The sequence below is a fragment of the Corvus hawaiiensis genome, chromosome 26 (assembly GCF_020740725.1).
Source record: "Corvus hawaiiensis isolate bCorHaw1 chromosome 26, bCorHaw1.pri.cur, whole genome shotgun sequence".
NCBI lineage: Eukaryota > Metazoa > Chordata > Aves > Passeriformes > Corvidae > Corvus > Corvus hawaiiensis.
In genome coordinates, this window is record NC_063238.1 from 42597310 (window position 1) to 42620552 (window position 23243).

Here is a 23243-nt window from a genome sequence, read left to right on the forward strand (position 1 = left end):
AAAGATGGATTTATCATTAAATCACATCTAACCAACCGCAGCCGGTGCAGGAAATTCAGCTGACAGAGGATGGAAATGGAGGACATGTTGCAGTTGAAGTAATCATGTGGCAATAAAACAGGAGGAGTTGTGGTCCTGTGCTCTAAAGTCCTTTACTGTGGACTTTCAGTGTGATACTGGGAAAATTGCTAAACTGTGTGCTGCTGTTTCCTCAGTCACTAAGGCATAGTTAATATCATGTGATTTCAAAAGCATTTGGAGGTCTCCAGATGAGAAACTGTGCTGCACAGACAGACAGAATACTTCTCCTTTTGATTATTATTATAATAGAGAAAAAAAGGACAAAACCAGGGTTGTTTCCTCCTCTGTAGTTTCCAGTATCATTTAGAAAGGAAAATAAAAAGCTATTTCTGGAATCATTCAAGTCATAAAATAAGAGCATAACTAGTACCTCACATGAATATAAGAATTATTTTGAATTTTAGATGATTAAAAAAAAAGAAAGAATTATCAGAAGACACAACACTGCTTCTGGTAGCTGAAGGCAAATTATATATGATGCCACTTGAGCTGCATTTTCAAGGTAAATTTCAAAGAAAGAGGTCTGAAGCATAAACAAGAATTTATTTTTAGACATCTTATTCTAATATTTGCCTTATTTTTATCTTTCAAATACAAGGGAGAAAATAAAAACATTTTTCTGGAGAAGTACTGTGTTCTTCTTGTGAAGTCCTGTCCATTTTTTTGAGCAGATTGTTTGTGGCTGTGAATCACATTACAGTAAAAAAAGGTAGCAGTCCTAGTTCCACGTACAGACTCCCTGAATATGGAGCTGGATTCTGTAAAATATTTAAGCATTCAGTAAAGATTAAGTTGTTTTGGAAGGTACTAAAATACCGTTCCAACTCTCTGGTGTTTTAGCAAAGCCAAAAAGAAATGAACACAAAGCTCTGGCCCAGCTGGAATAAAGGAGGCCAGAAATCTGAACTTCACACTGGCCTGTTGCAAGTGTTTGAGGGCTACTTTAAAATAATTAACAATTTTTTTTGACCTGATGTCCTGACTATAACACCAGGGCTGAAGAAAATCACCAATAGTTTGGAAATAACAATAAACTAGATAGTGTTTTTTGTTACTTAACATCAAACTGTCCCCCTGCCTACACCCATGACCAGTTTATCCTACTCCATTTTGTCCTCAGTTTTAGCTGTGGGCTCTTCCCAAACACATGGGATTAAGCTTTATGTACTGCACAATCCTCACTGTCTAGTTGGGTGAATTAGAGGCAGTAAGCAGAAAACAATGAGTTAAACTCCACGGTGGATCTTTTTTTAAAGCTTTCAATGATCTAATTGGTTCCTTAAATGCTTCTTGTGCTTTTTTTCTCACCCATTTTCTTCAGCATCCCTAAATAGGTCCCATCAAAAATCAGGGCTGTGGACTGGATGGACTTCTGTCTTTAAATTCTTCTCTCTTCCCTCTTCTTCTCTTCTCTTCTCTTCTCTTCTCTTCTCTTCTCTTCTCTTCTCTTCTCTTCTCTTCTCTTCTCTTCTCTTCTCTTCTCTTCTCTTCTCTTCTCTTCTCTTCTCTTCTCTTCTCTTCTCTTCTCTCTTTTCTTCTCTCTTCTCTCCTCCCCTCAGTTTTCCAAAGGACATTTATCCAGACCTGTGCAAAGGGGAAGGGGAAGGCAGCTCCAAAAACTATTTAATCCTCTGAGATATTATTAAAAGAGAGGCAGGACTGCTCAGCCTCTGGTTATAGCTACAATTTTGACTGTCCAAAGGGGAGTTCAGAGAGCTCACTTAGGCTGAAAATTTAACATTTAGATGGACAAGTTCAAGATGATGAATCTGACTTTCTTCATTGGACTTCAGTTTGCTTTTTCTTGGGAGTCCTTACAGCTGGTTCACACAGAGGTCTGTTTTGTTTTGGGTTGTTTTTTTTTTTTTTTGGCATGAAATGAGGTATAAGAAAGAAAATTTGATGTTAAGTATCAACACCTTCCTCATGCAGGGGTCACAATCAATATTTGACCCAAACACAGAAGTGAAATTATTAGTAGAGGTTGTTGGTGGGGGAATACATTTACACCTGAAATCCCTTAGATGGTGAAAAATATACTGGGGTGGAAAATAATGAAACACTACTAAATCCAAACAAAATTATCAGCATGAAGACCAATGACTTACTGCAACCCAATACAATCAATTCCCCAGCAGCCCCAATAGATGGGACCAGTGCTCTTTAAATACACACAGCAGAGTTCCTGGTATCTACTCAGAAATGAGCAGATCAAATTAATCCCCAAAGCACTTCTGCTGAAATCGTCAGATTTATGCCACAGATATTTTCCCTTCATTTATCTAAACATATACTTCGAAAAGAGTGTGGTGCAAATAAAATCTCTTTGAGCTTCCATGGCGAGAGCTTGGGAGCAACTGACACAATTGTGCTTCTCCAAGAGCCTCCAGCAAGTGACTTAATCTCTTTATATCTCAGTTTTACTTCCTTTAAAACAAGAATATTGAAAGTTCTGCCCCTCAGAGGGGTGCTCAGAGTGTAAGCTGAGACCTGCTGGATGAAAGGCATGCAGGGCTTTTATTTACATCTGTGTTACACCACCTTCACTTCAGCACACAGGTTTACAGTCGATGAAAGGAATGTGAGGCAAACAGCACTGTTCAGCACTAAATGCTTCAATTCATATTTCTAAAAAAAACAGTACCTGGATTCTCACTGAGTTCCAGAACTGACAACCTGAGTTCACTTAATGCCAGCCCTCGCAATACCCTTTTATAAATCCATTTTTAATTTATTATTTTTTACACTTGGCTACATGCAATTCTGCTGCTTCTTGCTTGTGAATCAGACCCTTGGTTTCAGGCTTTGCAAAACCTGATAGTGAATTTCTCATTATGTCCATAGTAATTTCAATTATTTTCCTTTGTCTAAGATTTCCGTTACGCTTTGGTGCCTGTAGACATTTTAAGTAACTACCTTTTTTATTAGCTGACTCAACACATGACAGATTATTCTGTCCAGCTCTTCTCCTTGGGTCCTTTTATCAGCCTAAGTCCTTATACGACCTCTCTTAATGTTCCTGTATTATCTGTGAGGGTGGAAGCATTCAGTGAATTTGACATAAAAACCCACCTTTGGGTCAGAGATTTACACTCATTTTTAGAAGAACTGACCCAAACGACCCAAATAACATATAATTGAAACAATTGGTCCAAACACCACTGACCAAATCTGGGAAAAAGAAATGAACACAAAAATGGGCTGTTTTCCCATGGAAAGAGTGTTTTCCCATGGAAAGAAACACGTCAAAATCAAGATTTAAGCTGGGATTGTCACTTCTCCATCCAGTTCCTTATCAGTCATCAAATCAGTTCTTCAGTACAAAGAATGAAAATAAAATATAGGTCTTGTGCATTCTGAAACCTAATTGCTTGATTGTTTCTTGGGGTTTTCTTCTATAGAAAGACAAAGGTGAAGTCCCTCAGCTGGAGTTGTTTTTCTTGCAGGAGTATTTTCACTTTTGTCATTGTCTGTGTCTCACACTGGTCCTCTACAACATCAGAGCAGTCAAATATGTGAAATCTGTGCTACCTGAAGGTTTCCCCATGGTAAAACTGACATTCTCAAGCAGAACACACCACTTTCCTTCTACCCAAGAGTCTTCCTAGGGGTGGATGCCTCAAACCTCCATTCCATTCCATTCCATTCCATTCCATTCCATTCCATTCCATATTATTCTATCCTCTCCCTTTGCTGAACACCACCATGCCTTTGAGAAACCTTACCACAAATACACCTCTCCTTGCTGTCTCTCTGGAGATGACTCAAACACAGAAGTTTCAGACACAATCTACCACAGCTCTGCCAAAAGGCTTCCCAGCTGAAGCTAAAAAATCTCTATACTTCTTGCAGAAAATTTTGTGGCACTTCTTAGCTCAAGTGCTCATCCTCGCCAGCAGAGTGTAACAGTGTGGGTACTTCCAGAGACAGAAACAAAACAAAAATGTATAAAAACGTTTTAGGACCACAAAAGAATCACACAGGACCCAGACAAGACTCAGAGTGAAGGAATATGAGATGCTACTCTGCACTATGGAACTGCAGGATTTGCTTAAGTAACAAAGCTGTGTAATTTAGCCCTGAGGCCAGAGAAATGTTCTTGGTATTTTTAAAATAAGCAACACACCTGAGGCCCCTGGAGGTCTTGCTTGAGCTAGAGCAAGGGCTATGATTGCAGAATACACGAGTGTTTATACTCAAGCATCCTTTAGTCTGCTTTTCACTTGCATGGCAGGAATTTTCCTGTCAGTACCACCATCACACTGAGTTTTCAACTCTTCTTCTCCCCCAAGAAAAGCAACAGCAAGCAAAGTTTGTGTCTGGAGAAAAATCCTCATTAACACTCTAAAATAAGTTGGGTATATTGTGACATTTTCAAGAGATCGTCCTTCCTCTAGGATTCATTTCTCCAGGAATTGAAGTCAAAATGTACAGAAAAGAAACATCAGATCCAATGAGTGGCTCTTCTGTCAAAAGACAAAAGGACAAAATAACACAGAAATTTTCCCAAGCCCTGAAACAGCCCCCTTAAAAATCAAAGTTTTCCCTTCCTTCTGACATAACATCCTCACCTGCAAAACAGGCTCTTTGATGGGACTGTTTCTGCTGTCTCTGGTTCTGGACACTGTGAGTTAAAAAAGAAAAAAAATTCTGAAACTAATATTAAGTTCAGAACAAGTCTTAGTAATCTCACTAAATGCTAATCGAGTTTTAATGCTGTTTTCATTAACTTTGTGCCCTTTCATATAAAGCTGGAGGGCTACTCAGTGATAAGAAAGCCCCACCAATAGAGCCATATGAATGGACGCTAAATGCAAATTCTGGAAGCACTGGGCAATGCTCACAGCAGGGCTTTGACAGGATAAAGATTTTATGGAGTGTCATATCAGGACTTGTTGAGGAGGCTGAATGTCAAGAGTAAAAGCAACAGCAGAGAAAAATGAAAGCAAGAAGGACTCTGAAGTGAAGAGGGTGTGTTTTATTTTGTTGGAAACCACAATTTAAAAAATTAACTTTCTACTGTAAGTAGCTAAAAACCCAATAGGAAGCTCATCAAAAGGAGATTAAAAATAAAAATCAAAATCTGACAGAGAGCAAAACCCTGCCTTTCATTGGAAAGCCTAAGACAGGCTTACAAAATATTTCTGGCAGGCCTAAACTTTCCCAAAACGTTTCAGTAAGGGATTTGGTTCTCTGAGCTGCAGCATCGAGCGCAAAGCTTTGGCTGGATGAAGAACTTGTACGTAGGCTGGCAGGAGAAAGAACCCTCATGAACACGAGAGTCTTACAAAACCAAAGTGTGTCTCTACATGGAACTGCAAGGAAGGTTTTGGGGAGACATTAAAACCCCTTCCAGTACCTAAAGAGGCTCCAAGAGAGCTGAAGAGGGATCTTTTACAAGGGCATAGAGGGACAGGACAAGAGGGAATGGCTTCACACTGCCAGAGGGCAGGTTTTGATTCAAGACTAGGAAGAAAGTCTTTACTGTGAGGATGATGAGGCACTGAAACTTCTCTGGAAGTGTTCAAGGCCAGGCTGGCTGGGGCTTTGAGCAACCTGGTCTGGTGGAAGGTGTCCCTGCTTATGGTGGGAGGTTGGAACGAGATGGTCTCAAAAGTCCCTTCAATTTCAGTTTCACAGTGGGTGAGAGAAGTGGTGCAGTGCCCTGGAAGATGAAAATCTGCTTTCCTGGCTACTGAGCAACTTTTCTCCACTCAAGATCGTACCAGAAAAAAGGCTTTGTATGGACTCACAGTGGGATTTTCTGTTCCCATGGAAGTAAGCTCATTAACTTCCCGGGTGTTCAGAAAAAACCAGCCCTCATGATTACTCATTATAAATAATACAAAAGAAAGAATGGCCACCTTTTTGGCTTAGAAAAACATTTCAAAGGGAAAGCATTCAGTGCTTATTCACAGCAATGGAGAGTAATTTTAAAGTCCTTTGTTTTGAACTAAAACAACTGAAACCAACAGTATCTGATTTGCACCATATTTTATTGTGAAACTAAACTGGTTTTAGCAAAGAAAGTGATCATACAATCAGAATGACTTGGCTTGGAAGGGACCTTAAAGGTCATCTCATTCCAACCCACTGTCATGGGCAAGGATGTCACTCACTGGATCCAGTTGCTGAGAGCCCCATCCAACGTGACTTTGAACACTTCCAGGGATGGGGCAGCCACAACTTGTCTGGGCAACATTTTCCAGTGCTTTGCCACCCTCTGTGTAAAGAATTTCTTCTGAACATCTCATCTGAACCTGCTCTCTGTCAGTTTAAAACCATTTTCCCTTGTCCTGTCACTATCTGCCTTTACAAAAAAAGTCCCTCTCCCTTCTTTTTATCAGCCCCCTTAAGGTACTGGAAGGTGCTCTAAGATTTTTCTAGAGCCTTCTCCTCTCCAGGATGAACAACCCCAGCTCTGTCATCCTGTCTGACACAGATATAGACAGAAAAACACACATACACACACCGGTTCATGCACGTAATACCTAATCCTGGTAGTCCTTCAGCTCCAAGAAAATGGAAGGGAAGGCTGGCTGTGTGTTAACCTCATGCACTTTGATTCCTCTTCATAGCTGGAGCAATCTTTATTTTTATCCCCAGCTGTAATAATTTTTGTGCGTTTTTTTCCACAGACCAAGTTCAGGATTTTTTTTAGTGTTGCTGATTACCCCAGATTCCAGGTGCGTGTGTGTGTGCATACACACTGTGTGTGCTCTAGCAAAATAATGAATGTTGAGTTCACCTAAAAAAACCACCCACAACAGAAAATTGAATTGAAATTGTCACTTGAGCACCAAAACGTCAGCAGGTTCTAAAACTCAGTATATCCACAGTTTTAGAAAAGAAATCCTAAGGTGATGATCTTTCCTCACCTATGTTTGTCGACAGTTGTATGAGACTCAAATTTTGCTTTATCCCTGTGAGAATGTAGGACAGAAATGGCTCTGCCTTGGAGTACTCCTGAATGCTGTCACATTGGTCCCTTTAATCCCACAAGAGTGAAGGAGAAGAGTTTAGTGCTCCTCACAATATTCCTTCCTGCTTAAATTTAGATGGTTAAATGAGAATTCAAATCCAGACCTTGCCTTAAACCCTGAGTAAGGATTTGAACCGGATTCCTGCTGGTATGAGGGTATGAGACAGGCAGGAGAGGTCACCATTTAATCTGTTTTGAAGTTGCTTCACTGTTCCAAAGGTGTAAATGACTGCTAAGACAGACATTAAACAGGCACAGTGCCATTGCTTGATAGCAAAGACAGGAATCAGAGGCAGTGCACTCCAATTCTGGTCTTTTCATCAATAAATATTTAAGTATTCATTGAAAGTGGAAAAGATGTAAGGAAAAGAAATCTATTCCTCCCTGTCTCTCCCATATCTGAGCTGATGTGAGTTCCCTTTACCAAACTGAGCATCGTTCTGTCTCTGAGATAATTCGATTAGATTTAAGGTAAAGTTGCTCTTTAGTTTCGCTTCAGATCAAAATCAAGAATGTATTAGAGATGGAGAATGTTCCCTGGTGATCTGTTGGAGAACCTGAGCCATGAAAAATCTGCTTCTCTCTGGCAGATATTGAATCCAGGTGTGCCATGGATGAGGTACCCTCTGGCTGAGCCAGACACTGAGCAGAGGGCAGGAGGAAACTCACTTTCCCATAAAACAGCTCGTTACAAACAAAAAAAATAATAAATATTTAACTCAAATCCAGCTTGGAAAATTGGCTCTCCAATTATCTCTGGAAAATTGGTGAGTTTAACTGTTTGTCAAGCTACTGTGATATGCTTTGTTTATATTAAACAATAAACTATACCAGCCCTTTTTGACCCAGGAGAAGTAGATGTAAATTAATATATACCTGACTCAAGATTAGCATCTGCTACTGCCCAGAAAACCTGTTGATTAAAAGCCACCACTATGTAGCTCACAGTAAATACAGTGGAAAATTAACCAGGACCAAAGAAGAAAATCAGAAATGATTGCTAGTAGTAGATAGCAGAGAAACATTAAAAAAAAAAAAAAAAGAAGTACAACTGGCTATTAAAATATATTTTGTACTGATAAAATTAGCCTTAATGAACTATAAAATAAATAAGCCTTAATGAACTATAGCAGCCACTTGCAATTATTTCTGTACTAATAAGCTTGGAGAATATATTTGCCATATACTGGTCATTAACAAGATATTCTTTGAAATATGTAATTCACTAAAGGAGAAGTTGCTACAAATTAAAGAGATTCCAGGGAATTTTTGTGCCTATCACCCCACAGAAATATTTGAGTGTCAAAAGAGAAGATTTCCTAGGCCAGTGAATACCCAAATTTGTTCATACAAGTTGAAATGGAGTTTTTATAGCTCCTCTCTTGCATTACATTTCTTCTCTATTGTTTCTTTGATACTGTGCTCTGGAAAAAATGTAAATAAATATTGGTCATTGGGATCTGCCTTGTAAGAACACTTAATTGGAGTCCTTAATTTCCTGTTGTAAACATAATACAAATGGCAGTTGTAAAACTGAGAACAATTTTGTTCCAAATAATCAACAAGAATGCCTCTTCATAGAGGAAACTCTTAGAAGACACAGAACTATACCAAAAAAACCCCCCAAAAAATCCACCAACCCAATCCTTGCAGGAATTGAAATAGAGGAAATTCCATTTTTGGGTTAAGAAAGAAACTCTTGCTTCATTGGATAGGATTCTGTGAGAAAGCAGATGCCTTGAAAATATTCCACAGATGATACAGCTTTTTTTTTTTTTTTAATATCTGAAGAGCAGGCACACAATGAAAAGGGATCAAATGACTGCTGTTTAATGAGTTACTGCTTGTCAGCTGAGAGGCAGCAATGGCTGGGACATTATTCTTAGCAAGTTTTGATGACATGACATCGAGACTAATGCGTTCTGCTCTGCACTCTCAGCAGGCTGGGCATGGACGGCCACAGCAGTTCAGCTAACGAGAGGTAATTCAATCAACTTCGCTAATGAGCAAATTGAGGTGATCTTCCTCCATGCCACCTTGCTCATTGTTTCAGTGACAAGAAGCTTTGCCCACCTTCTGGGCTGGGATGATGAGATCCATTTGAGGCGCACAGTTGTAAATATGGTGCCTCCGTGTACAAGCCCCACAAATGCAGTAATTTCTGGTGACCTACTTGTGAGAGGAATTAAATGGTTTATTTATAGCAACACCGAAATGTAAAATTCCCATTTCAGTGTCAAAATATGGCTGTTAATTGGGGAATTCATGATCTGTCAAATCTCAAGCACCTTCCATACCAAACTCAAAAGTAAAAACACTATTTCTCCAGCAGTTACTCAGGAAATAAAGATTGCTGACTACTAAAGTCAAAAGTCTCCTTTTCCAGATACATCTAAAGAGCCTGTTTTGAGAGCTGAAGCATATTCTGTAAACGAGTGATTGTTGTGAAGCAGATTCCAACTCCTTTTAAACCTTAATGAAACTGCAAGGAATATTTCAGAAAATTCACTGAGTGGGATGGAATTATAATTCTCTTTTTAAAGCTGGTTTGAGAATCTCACATCAGAGAGATGATTGCAATTAGGAGGTTAGTATCTACATATTGAACAGACTATACATTGTCAAAGATATTTTACCAAAATGTGGACATTTCTAGTTCATCTCTAGCAGGTGGAGAGCTAACAAAGACATGGTTACCACTACATCAGAAAGGATGCAGAGAAGTGGGATTTTTAGAATTTCTATATTATTTTTATGATTTTAGAATTTTTATATTTTTATATTTTTATTTCCTAAGAAGAAAAGGAGGCCACAGAAACACCCTTGAAGAAGCCCTCTACCCTTTGCCTGACGTCACTCTCAGTTTTAAAGAATAACTCCCAGATCATTGCGGCTGCTTGGAAAAAGTCACGTGGCTGCAAAGGAGAATTTAACAACCTGCAGCACATCGTGGGATGAGGCCATGTCCCAAAAAAAGGTTGGGATCACCACCAGGGCTTCAGAGGAAATGGCTGGGACAAAGCACAGCAATTCAAAGAGTACATTTAATCACTTGCAATGATTTTCCTCTGACACTGAAACTCTTTACAACCTGGGGAACATCCCAAGACAGCATTTGAATTTTGGCACTAAAGAAACAGAACAATCTTCCCATCTACCTCACTCTGAGAGGCACAACACCAAACACACTGTCCTCTTGAACATCTTTCTTCTTTAAGAAATAATCACAGATGTATTGCCTTTCTAAGAGTCTGCCCTGCTGGGACATGAGATTTTCCAGCTAAACTGACAAAATATTTATTCTTTAACACACTTTTGCCAAAGAAAACCTCCTGTGCTGATTTTCAGGTTTTCTTCCACAGAGCACTGATCCAAAATTACTTTGTTTTGACACCACCACCAAGGATAATAGTCAAGTAACACTTTCAAGCAGCTTGGACACTGTCATGTAGAGAATGGCTCTGATGAACTTTGTGCTGCCCTATTCCCAAGGAAACCTCTGAGAATCTGTGGTGGGTTGACTTTGACTGGACACCAGGTGATCACCAAGCTGCTCTATCACTCCCCTCCTCAGCAGGATTGCAGCAGGGGTGGGGGTGGAGAAAATAAAATGGAACAAAAAACATTTGGACAAGGTAAAGGCAGTTTAATAAGACAAAAGTGAAGGCTTCACATGGAAGCAAAGGAAAACGAGATTTATTCTCTACTTCCCATCGACAGGCAATGTCCAGCCAGTTGAGATGACTGGAATGATGATGAAACATAGAGAATTTGTGGGGTTTGTTGGATCAATACAGGCTAGAACAGAACTGGCCACCCCTGATCCCCCAATCACCAAGCTCTGCACCCAGAAGCAGCAACCTCATCCATGTTCCCATCATTCCCAGGCCAAGAAGAACTGCTCTCCACAGAGGAATTCACTCCTTTAGCTTTACCAAAAAGAACCACACACATTTCCAAACTGACTTCACTGCAAGTCCATGGGCACCAGGATGAATGATGGACTCTCTTGTGCTGATCTTTGCTCTTGTCCCTCACAACAACAAAAGCTCAGTGTATTTTTGGGGCTCAATGAGAGAGATAATTCCAGAATTTCCAGCTGAAAATATCAGCTGATAGTGGTGCAGTGACGTGAGAACAGTTTCTGACTCTGTGTTGCTCTTCTAAAAAGTTTAATCCTCCCTTCTCCTGGGGCTACTGATTTATGCCTCAGAGAACCCTCCTGAGCCATTAATCACTGCAACTGCTCCCTGAGCCAAGCACCAACTTCTCCCTCCCTCAGACATCGCTGCTCCCGAGGAACTGAGACTATCCATAGGGAAGAGGATACTTGGCACTGACTCATTCAAATATTTTAGACATACATTTATAACAGGTTTTCTTCTCCAAGTTGAAACTGAAATTTTAGCCACCTAAAGCCACACTTGGGCTGCTGTTGCCCACAATTCTAGCGGAAATACCAGCTTTTCACATGTTATTTCCTTAAACATCTGTGAATGGGACAATAAGTGAGAGACAAACCACTGGTCTGAATCAGTGCATCCATTTTTGTGCTGTTTCACAGTTCAAACTGTGAGTGCTGAAAATCTCCCTCTTCTGCCAGGTCCTTAGAGGTGTGTCAGGATGGTTTAAGTTTAAAGGAGTTACAAAGCATAAATAATTACTGTCTTCAGAGTGCTTTGGGAAGTTCAGATCAGAGACTTGGCATCCATCGGAAGGGTCAGCATCGTGCACAGACATTCAGTGGGAGTATCCCATTTTCCTACTGATGGCAAAGAAACCTGAGATGGGACGAAGAAAGCTGCTGGCAGTTCCAGAGTCCTACTGACTTTGGAATCAAATCAATGAATTCAAGTTAATTGAGCTGCAGGAACTGCCTGCACATCGACTCTTAAGCAAAGGTAATGTGATACATCCTCCCTTCACTCTCTCACAGAGTTAATGACCTGGCGTTATGTGATACTTGTAAAGGTCAAAGACCGTGAAGATGGGCAACAATCATAATCTGAAGCACGTTAAAACACAGTAACCTGATGGTGTGATGTCCCATCCAAACATTAATCTGTTTGGAGGTTTGTCTCAATGGTAGAAACTCTGAAATGAATCTGCCTATCTCCTGGCACTTCTGCCTTTCTTGCCCTGTTATTTTGAAGGATTTTTTTGCATAAAGCAGACTCTTGTCTCTTACAATTTCTTTTTCTTCTAGTAATCATTTCTCTCTTCTGCGCATTCATGGCAGAGATTATATTGTGCTGTCAGGGAAATAATTTAGCAGAGAGAAGTGGAGACATGGCCATTGGAATCAAGAAGGTCTTGAAGAATACAAATGTTAGCCTAATTTAAGAAATTGGGCAGATCATAAACCTAGGCCCATTATATATTATTCAGTGAAAATTCAGATCTCATTTTTGACTAACTTAAATTTGAAGCAAAAATTTACTGCAGAATCAGGATGTACCTCAGTCTTCTTGCCAGAGCAACAATTGAGCAGGGATGCCAGGATAGGAGCAATTAATTATAGACTAAAAGATCAGAAGTGAAATGACAAGAATTGACACCTGACTCTAAATGTAGGAACTTTTTCAAATTAATAGGATACAGGGGAAAAAAAAAATATTGCAGAGCTATTGATTCCAGATCGTACTGCAGAGCAAACGTGGCAGCAGTGCCACAGCCAGGGCAGAGGGGTGAATTATTTTAGGATTTCAATGACAGCTGCCAAAAATATTATGACCCTTACAGAGCTTGAAAGGGCCAAACAAGCTTGAAAACTCAGCCACTCACATATTAAGCCACATATAGAGATGTGTGGTGAAAACAGAGACACCAAGTAAAGCTCTGTGATAACAATTTAAAAAGCAAAAGGAATGCCACGAAAGAGAACTGTCTGTGCTTTGCCCTTATTTACAGTGTTCCTTAGGTTAAATTATTTCTCTGTTCAACACTGAGTAGGAGCTGCTGTGCTTTAGCAACCTGACATTGCCAGGGAGAGATGCACCAGACAAATGTCAGAATTTCTGTTGTGTGTGTCAGAAGAGGGTGCCCAGACTTGTCTCCTGCTTGGAAGGAACAACAGACCTGCAAATGCCAAGTGCCACAAAGCCACTTGTCAGTCTTTCCCTCTCTGCCACCTTGGCCCTCACGAGCCTGACACACAGAGGCTGTGATTGCATTTGTTGGTGGCAACAGGAACAGCACACAGGGACAGTGTAGTGCACGAGGGACTAAAAAAATCCAGCCAATTCAAAAAACATAAGTTCTGAAAGGAAAACAAACACCAAGGATGAGCTGTGTAAAATCATCTGTCTGAACCTCATCTTCATTGATCAGGTTACATAAAACACTTAATCACATAAGAAACCCATAAATGAATTACACAAGGAAAGCTGTAACTGTGAGGGAAGGGAAAAATAATCCAAACTAAACCAATATTTTCTGTTTTTCTATGATAACTAATTCAATTTAAATTCAAAACAAGACAGTTGCATATTCAGGAAACACATACTTGGAGCCTGATTATTACTTTTTTACATGGACTAGAGCCCCATTAAGGAGACACTGCCCAAGATCTTACGTGAGATATTAGAAAGAAAATCTTTATAGTGAGGGTGGTGAGGCTCTGGCACAGGGTGCCCAGAGAAGCTGTGGCTGTCCCATCCCTGGAAGAGTCCAAAGCCAGTTTGGATGGGGCTTGGAGCAACCTGGTCCAGTGGAAGGTGTCTCTGCCCATGACAGGGGGTTTGGAACAAGATGATCTTTAAGGTCCCATCTAAACACAGACCATTCTACGATTCTATGGATTTTCTGTCTGTACATTCAAGATTACATGGAGACTGTAACTAGAGTGCAACTCCTTGCTCACGATATTTAATATTTTAGAAGCTTACGATGGTTCAAAATCCAAGTGGTCAAATTATCAAAAAAGGAACGAATCAATGTCTATTAAAGATTAAATAACTCTTCTCCTGTATCAGTAAGGCTTTGAGTTTCAAGTTGCTGAAGGCTGGGAGAATCTAATGAATCACAGTCCACAGGATTTAAGGAATCTACACAGCCAAGTCTGTGTGCTCAGTCCTGTACCTTTGTCTGACAGAAATGTGTCTTGGTAATGGGGTAGGCACCCTCTGCTGCAATGACTTCTTCCAAGCAAAGGGCTCAGTCAAGTCATCATTCATTCTCTCTTTGTTTGGCTAATGGGATTGAGATGAGGAAGTTGTTACTGGAAACCATATTTTCCAGCTGTCACATACATGCAGCATCTTTCTCAAAGTTTGTCACCTCTATTTTCCTATAAAAAAACTTAAAACTTAGGATTCTAACAGTCTTGATTGTCACTTCGGGTAAGTGTGCACTCATGCAAATGAGTCAACAGAAGGGCACAGAAGGTCTGTCTAGGCTGAAATATTGACATTACACAAAGCTGCTGTTAACAAAAAGGCTTCTCTCAGACTGCTCCTGCAATACTTTCCTTTTAAATGGTCACTGATGTTGATGGAACAGCAACAAGAGCAGCTGCAGTGTTGCTCCAATATGTGCACAATGTGACCCAAAAGTTCCTGGGCTATTTTCCTAAGGTGTCAGCAAACAAATGTTCAGACATAAGTCCTCAGGAGTTTCTCTGCATTCGCTGTAGACACTTTTCTCTCTCTCTGCCAGACAAAACTGCCCCAAGGGAGCAGTGACACACTTATGGCAGGGCCCTCGACAGGCAAAAGTCAGGGCTGGGAGCTCTCCTGAACAGCTGCTCTCTGCACGCACTGAGCCAGCAGCTAATGATGGCACAACTGCTTGGGAAACTCACAGGGAAAACTGCTTTTGATTTTGCAAGATTCATCAAGTGATCTCCCTTATAGAAGGAATGGGCTTGTCTGTCCAAGCCATGTCTGATTTGTGTTAGGAAAAAATTCTTCTTTTGAGAAGAACTGTTAATTCAGTATCATTACTGCAAAGCAGAAACACCAACCAATTAAAAAAAAAAAAAAAAAAAGTAAAAATACTTTTTATGCTAATGATCAAAACAATAAATAGTGATAATAGATATTAATGGCATCATTTCTTTAATTCCCTGAATAGTGACCTTCATATTTTTTATCATCTGTAATGGAAGCTAAAGAAGCCTAACTTTAATATTCTGCAAGTGGGATTTAAAACACTGGAATGGAGTGACTGGTGCTTTTTCTTTTGGCTCCTTACTAATCCAGCATGGAGCCAACACTTTGAGGAGATGTTAAATGGAAGTTCTTTCCAGTCATTACCAAATTTGGGATTTTATTCAGTGATATGTCCTGTGCCAACCAGAGTATTTAGTAATTAGTTCTCTCACTTGCTTTCCTCCCTTTACTTTCTCTGAAGTTATGCAGAGCTGTTACACATTAAACTCCAGCTGTTCCCAATCTCCCTAAAGTGTGTAAGAGAGTTTTATATGAACCTGTTTCTTGAGGTGGTCTTTAAATCCACTGATATTTTAATATCCACAGACTTTTTAAAAATCCATTTGGATTAAAATTCAAAATAGAATTGTATCTATCTCTATGGACATGGAAACCCTGAAAACATCCTGGTTTAGAAATCTTCAAAGCATAAATAGGAAATCTGCTGCACACCACTTGGGCTAACCCAGATGAAGAACCACTTATAAAGATCAGAAATCATTCTTGTTCCAGTAGAACTCAATTCTGGTCCTGCCTCCAGTTCTACTGCTGCAGAGCAACTCTTGTTTTAGAAGCTCAATAATTAGTTTCACAACTAATGATGAAAAGTAGAGCATTATATTTTCCTGGGGCTTTCATTAGTATCTCTAAGTTCACTTCCCTCAAGACATGGATCTCTTAACAGGAGATTAATTTTACTTTTCCAATGGAGTTTTAGTGTAAGAATATTTTGTTCTCTGACTTTCTCCACTAAAGGGGTTTAGATTAAAATGTGTCTAGATGTAGTCAACTGTTGATAAGATTTGTAATTTCCAGTAGATAGGAATATTTAACTACACTAAAAGAAATTGTATTCTATTGCAGATTACTGTGATGGAACACATTTCCAAACTAATGCAGAGTAAAACCAGAGTTATGCAATTAAAATTATTGTAGTTGCTCTAGATTTAAATTATCAGGACAGATCACTGTTTGCACCCATAACAGTGTCTATTCTATAAAAATGGGATAAAAAAAAATATAGAAATGCTAAAGAAAGAAAGAAAGAAAGAAAGGAAGAAAGAAAGAAAGAAAGAAAGAAAGGAAGAAAGAAAGAAAGAAAGAAAGAAAGAAAGAAAAGAAAGAAAGAAAGAAAGAAAGAAAGAAAGAAAAGAAAGAAAGAAAGAAAGAAAGAAAGAAAGAAAGTGCTTTAGCATCAATATTCAATCAATTAAAGGACCATTTCACTGATATCATCCTCATATCAGGGCTGGCCAAACTAAGTGAACATTCAAGGGTAGCAAAATATTTCTGTCTGGTTCTCCTAGCAATGATGTAGGGCTTGTGATCATCCTCATCCAAACCAGGGAGATGGTTCTTGACATCCTTCAACAACTTTGTTTTTCTTTCTTTGGTTTGTACAATTCCTTCTTATACCCAAATTTTGACGTCCACAATGTCATGGCAGAAGAAGTTCCAGAGCTTTAGAAGTGTGAAGAATCATCTTTCTGTGATGGTTTTGAACCAACCCTTTTTATTTTCCAGTGGAAAGAAGGCACATTAGAAGCCTTATCCTCAGGTGGAAGGAGAGCATTCTCAAGTAGCACTGAACCCTTGTTAAACAAAAGAATTAACAAAATCTCTCAATCCCATGCGCTTTCCCTAGGAGAGTTTCACAGGAAAGCTGCTGCCTGCAGGAAAAGTCCCATTGGTGCTTTTGGGCTCTGGCTTTACCAGGTGGAACCCCTGCCCTGGCAGCAGGCACACAGCTCCCCTTTGGGAATAGAAAATCTGTAAATCTGATATGCTCTCCTTGAATAATGGCCTGGTAGCTTTCTAAAGAAGAGAGACCCAGACATGCTTTGCATCAGAAGGAGAATATCAGAAATAATTGATGAGTCATTGTCCCAGGGCAATGAGGGAAAAGAAAGGAAAATAAAAGGGGTTTTGGGTCTTATACTTGACACTTAAAGCAGATTTTGTTTTACAAAGTAAACATACCATAGGTGAAACTTCACTAATAGGATGAAGTTGCTTTGATATCTCACCTGTATTCATATATTACAGTCCAATCCTCTTACTAGAGACCAATATTCCTTTTAGGGGTAGGTCCAGAGCAAAGTTCACCAAAATTCCATTTTTATTTTTCATCCCTACTAAAATCTCCAGTTGTTTGTCTTCCTGCTCCTCAGGAGGGTCTCTGGAACATCTCAGAAGACAAAGCTCTTGGAAACACCTCTGGGCTGTTGGATTGCCCCTCACCCTGCTCCAGCCGGGAGTCTTTAACACTCCTTCTGCATTTCTAACTCTTAATCCTAAAAATTAGTATCCATTAGTTAGCAGTGCTACAAGATTCATGTAAAATCAAACATGACACAAACAGTAGAGGAAAGAGTCATATGATGTTTTGTTGGAATATCACCTTGGCTTAATTTTTAAGGATCCATTAAGAATATTTCTAATACCCTTTAAAAGAAAATATTTTAGAAGGCCAGACCTGACTCTGCAGGTGAAGATATTTTTTTCTTACCATGATTAGCTTTTTAAACTGTCTCTCAGCCACCTTAGAGTATGATAAAAGATTTGGTTAAAGGGTTTTACCTGTGCAAACCTCAACCAGGTCAGCGCTTGACGGAGACTGCAATGATTATGACAATGAGCAGCAGAACGGCCAAAGCGATGGAGAGAAGGCAGCACTTCATCTTCCTGGCTCGTAGCTGAGAGGAGAAAGACAAAGAAATGAATTCATGGAGATTAAATCCACAGAGAAATGTTGTTATTTTTCCATTGGAAGAATGGTTTGGAACAAGAAGCAACATAGAGAATTTGTCTACTTTTTTTGACTGACTTATCCTTCCAGATAATCCAGATTCTTCCTCGTCCATACAATCCACTTTTCTCCACTACTTTCTTGCTGCTTAAATCACTATGTCACTCTAAATTTTCAGGCTTTTCAGGATCAGATTATCTTAATATTACTGCTGCTACCCACTTTCCCTTCCTTTCCTTCCCCTAACTGCTGCAATCAGGTCTCCCAGTCTGCCTTGGATCCTTCTCTAACTGCGTTACACCACTCTGCACTGCACTGCATTTCCCACAGAGCCATTGTTTCCCAGCTCTTCTGTTCTATGGATGTTTTGGTCTCTTGTACTGCAAAAGACAGGCGATTCATCTCTTCCATTGGTGCTCCAAACCCAGTGTTCCATTCCCTCTCAGTGCCCAAACAAGCTGGAGAAGCACTTCCAGCAGGGAACTGTGATTCATGACCTGTCTTCCAGAATCAACCACCAACCAAACTGGTGCTTTCATCAAAGTGTGGATTTCCAGATATTATTTTTTTTCACATTAAAATGCTGTACTGTCCTGCCTCCCTAGCAGATAATCAGGGAATCATCGTGGCTCTCCATCAGTTTTTCAATCATTCAAATAGATACGTTTTCTTTGGTTTGGAAGAGAAAAAAAGGTGTTTTAAATATATCATTCCACGTGCACATGTGAAGAAAGAGCTTCTTGTCAGGTGTGCTCAGAGGGAGTGTGTGAAGGGACACTATTCCCCTTCCCAAACCCCTACTTTGGGGCACAGATTTATTCACACTTTTCCATCAGTTTACTGTGACTCTTGGGGGAGAATATGGGTGGACAAAGGCTCACAGAAATTACTGTGGGGCTGGTGAGGGCCTGGCACAGGTTGCCCAGAGAAGCTGTAGCTGCCCCATCCCTGGAAGTGTCCAAGGTCAGGTTGGATGGAGCAACCTGGTCTAGTGGAAGATGTCCCTGCCCCACGGCAGGGGTTGGAACTGGATGGTCTTTAAGGTCCCTTCCAACCTAAAACATTCTCTGATTCTCTGATTCTCTTTTTTATTTTTTACACACACAAATGGATGTTTCTTCATAGTGGATCCTCACCTGACGGTTTAATTTCCTGAGGAGTAATTGCAGGGCATCCTGAAAGCTCAGCCCATGAGACAACAGACTTGCTACTGCCTCCCCTACAATTTTAACCTTCATTAATTCCAAGTCAAACCAGGAAACCTCTGCTTCAAACTGCAGACTTTCAAAGGCACTTGGATGTCCTTGCCCACTTCTAAAATGTCAGAGCCTGTGTTTGGTCAGCAGAGGATGCTAATGGGTCATTTAGCTTCAAGCAGCATTCTCAGATAGTCCCAATAAGCGCTTCAAAGACTGCACAGTTATCACTTCACATGGCTTTTCCATCACTCCCTTGGCAGAGAGATTCCCTTCTTTTGCTCTTTCTAGCACTACAAAGTCCTAGTCCCTCTTATTTTGCATTTGCATAGTCTCTTCTCCATTCCCTTTTTCCTTGCTTTTAACCAACTAAACCATAAACAGACTGAGACTGATCAGAGGGCGGGAGAGATGCAGCCCAGCCTGAATCCTGGGATCTGGTTCATATTTTATGAGCTTGTCCTGGCTGGAAAGTCAGGATAATTATTCCTGTTCTTTAAAATATCTCCTAGCAGATTTAGTATAACTGTCCTTCACAGCTGTATATCCTGTGGCAGGATTCTCCTGTTTATTCCTAGTTTTGTTGCATTGGTTTTTTTTCCTTATTTTATATTTCAATAAGGAAAATGTTGAATTTGAATTTCTTTAGTCTCCAGCCATAAATCTGTACATGCTGGTGGAGCAGTAGAAGCAGCTTCTGATCCCTGCCTGAACACATCACCTTTCCTACAGATCCTGAGGAAGCGTGGCAGGATACCATCACCCCAGCTTTTTGTCACTGGGTTAGAAAAATACTGATAGATGAGCAAAAGCAGCATCTCCCTTCACTGCACAAGTGCACACCCTGCTTCAGGAAGGGCCTTGAAAGAATCCCTTCAATGAGACTTGGCACAAAGGTTGGATGATCTTGGAGGTCTTTTCCAGCCTTAATACTCTATGATTTTATGATAGCCCGTGGAGCTCACCAAGCCTGTCCTGTGGAGAGGACCAGCCTGAATTTCTGTGAGCTCCTGGGACCCTTTCCCTGCCTTTATCAGAGGAGAAAGACACAAGCACAGAGGGTGTTGAACAGTTCCTCTTCCCCAGACAGAATCTGAGTGCTGTGGTATGGGCACCCTCACCTGAATATTACATAAATATACACCAATAAGCAACATAAATAATAACATTACATCTAACTCTGCTTATTATCCCTAATTTAGGTTAACAGAATCTGATTGACAAACTGAGATTATAAATGATGCCTTAATGCCTCACTGCCGTTCTTGAGGGAAATTGAGAGACAAAATAAACACATCCCTTTTAATGAGTTTTTCAAAGAGTTTTTTTAATAACCCTGAAGTAACCATCACACACTGGAAGCACAGCAACATCAGAAATGTAAGCACTGAGCAGCTGAGACATTCCAGAGTTTGTGTTTTCCATGTATGCATATATGGGAGCAATTATTCCCCTCCCTCTAAAGTAGGATTTCTGCCTTATTCAGTAAGGGAATAATTATTATGCTGTGTGCATCATACATGTTTAGAAATGTTACTTATCTACCCAAGTTTTTTTAGGACATCTATCTAAAGTCATGTTCACACGAGACCATGCAAAGCTTTCAGTTAATGTAAAGATCCTAATTTTTTAATGGGGTTTCCATGACAGTAGATTCCTGTAATTAATACTTTTTCTCCCAAACATCAATGCAGTGATTAGGTTATATCTATTTTAAGTGGAGGAAGAAGGGACACATTCCATGGGTGAAAGTACAGCTGATCTCAAGAGAGTTCCAGTTTTCCAAAGGAATAAAAAAAAAGAATAAAAAGCAAATGTGATTTATGATACCACACCTTGAATCAAAGTTAATCTACACTTATATGGCAATGGAAAACTGTTTCCAAACATGTAACAGGATTTCTCACCAGGACAAGTTCCTCACTGCCCCGAGACAGACACTACAAGGTTTCTGCCACAATTTTAGTAGTCTCAGAATAACAGAACCACAGCCACAGAAAAGCTGAGGCAAAATTAAAAAAAAAAACCAAAACCAAAACAACCCACAAAAAGCCAAACCACCTGTAACATGAATCATTTATATTACAGCATAATTCTTCAGGGAGCTTTGCATTTTTACAGCATTTCCCACACATCTGACTAATACGCAGTTGATTCCACTCATCTTCTCCCAGCTCTTTCTTCCCTCAGCTGCTGAGGATCCTTCTCTCACACTGTGCATTATTCCTATTCCCTATCTTCCTTGACTTTCCTGGAAGCTCTGAGGCAATGTGACCTCCTCTCAGTTCCTGCAACCACACCCATGGTTCCTCAGAGGGGCATTTTAAGACCATTTTGCCCAGAATCTTCTTCTTGGATTTGGAGCATTCTTAGATGTTTCCAGACAAGATATATCCAGGACCACTGGCACAGCAGATGGATCAACAGCTGAGGGGCACTCTTGGTACAAACAAAATTTGGAGGCTCTTCACTTCAAAAAGTATCCAGAAAACCTGAGGGAATAACTGTTTTGTTGTTTGTTTGTTTGTTTGTTTTTCCCAGAGACCTGGAGTTTTTGCCAAACACTTCTGGAGGTCACAAAAATCTATGGCTGCTTTCTCCAGTGTTTGTCCTGTTATATTGCAAAACTCTGTCCACATACAGGAGCTTCTGGAATTTAACAAAACCTCCCAAAAAACATGTTCCTACCAGGGAAACATGCATCTTGGAACTCACTTTGGAAAACACCAACTCCCTTTAACTATCTGTTAAAATGAGTGTTTAAATAGAGATAGAGAAGTCAATGCAACAAACAACTTCAGGCTCAGTTTGGGAAAAGTTCAAAGCTACAAGATTATCTTCTGCTGGAAAATGTATGAGAAATAATTATAAGCCCACTATCTGATTTCATTTTAATTATCATAGCTTATTCTAAACCTTGAGTGCTATGCAGCAGCACTGCTCTGGTTTTATAGCTCTGTCCCAACCTGTTGTAAGTCCATTTCCCATAACACCTAGAATTTGTTGATTAAATTGGAGCTAATCGATTTTCTTTGTACACATTCTCCCAAGATGAAAAGGATGCAACATGGGACCAAAAAAATTCGAATCCTGTAGCAAGATGTAATGGCTTTTTACAGCTGTTTTTTTCTGGGCTCTCAGGGTTTTTTAGTAAAATAAGTAAAGATATATTTTAATCCTGACAGAGGCTCTTTAAACACACATGTGAAATAGGAGTGAAAAGCAGGGAAGAAACGAGCAAGGCTATTTAGGGACACAGCTGAGAAGCACTTTATATTGACAGGCAAGCTGGATGTGACTGAGCCTGGAAGAAACCTTTCCCTCATTGTTTCAAAAAATTAAGCTGCAAGTCATATTTTATAGCCTAGAAGATATTTATTTCTTGGGGGTGAAATGTTTGAAGATATTTTAATTATGTCACAACAGATAGTTAAGTAATTAAAACCCATTAAAGCCCATTACGGCCCCAGGCCCAGAAAAGCAACTTTCATCTTGGAAATTCCTAAGCAAACCATTTACAAGGAGGAAAAAAAAATGCTATCTTGCTAAGGATTCAAAAACTAGCTGAGGGCAAGCATAAATAATAGAAGAGGCTAAAGGAAACTCTTTTTCCAGTATTTATATTGAATAGAAAAAAACCAAAAAACCCCAAAAAATAAAACAAAACAAAAAAAGCAGCATTGAGCTTCTCTACCCTCTGTGGATTTGTTACATTATGGACTGTAAGGCTGGGAGGTTGAGATTTATCAACTGCCTCCACAAAGGAGGTGAAAATCCCTAGAAACAGGAATTTTAGTTCAGACAGGGATTTGTACTAAAACAACTGCTCTATTCTGGGAACATCAGAGCATGTGACACCACTTCAGAGCAAAGATACACCCTACAAATTCGTGGCTGGGGCATTTTCTACGTCTTCTGCAGGAAAAAATCGGGCAGGTTGCTTTTATTAGCTCAATTAATCTCTCGAGTATCCCACCTTTATTCCACCTCTCCCAGGTCTCAGTCCTGGCACTGGGATAAGGATGATGACAGTAACCAAAGAGCTTTGTCCAAGAGGGTTAACTCAAGACCACATGACTCTGTCC

General features: G+C 39.9%; 1 protein-coding gene across 12 annotated transcripts in view; it reads right to left on the reverse strand.

The window, feature by feature from the left end:
- Positions 1-23243, reverse strand: part of TSNARE1 (t-SNARE domain containing 1) — a 461355-nt gene that overhangs the window by 42391 nt on the left and 395721 nt on the right. For all 12 annotated transcript variants that reach the window (XM_048286664.1, XM_048286666.1, XM_048286665.1 and 9 more), the window contains one exon: positions 17794-17909. In XM_048286664.1, the coding sequence (XP_048142621.1) occupies positions 17794-17909 (116 nt within the window). The remainder of the gene's footprint in view (positions 1-17793; positions 17910-23243) is intronic.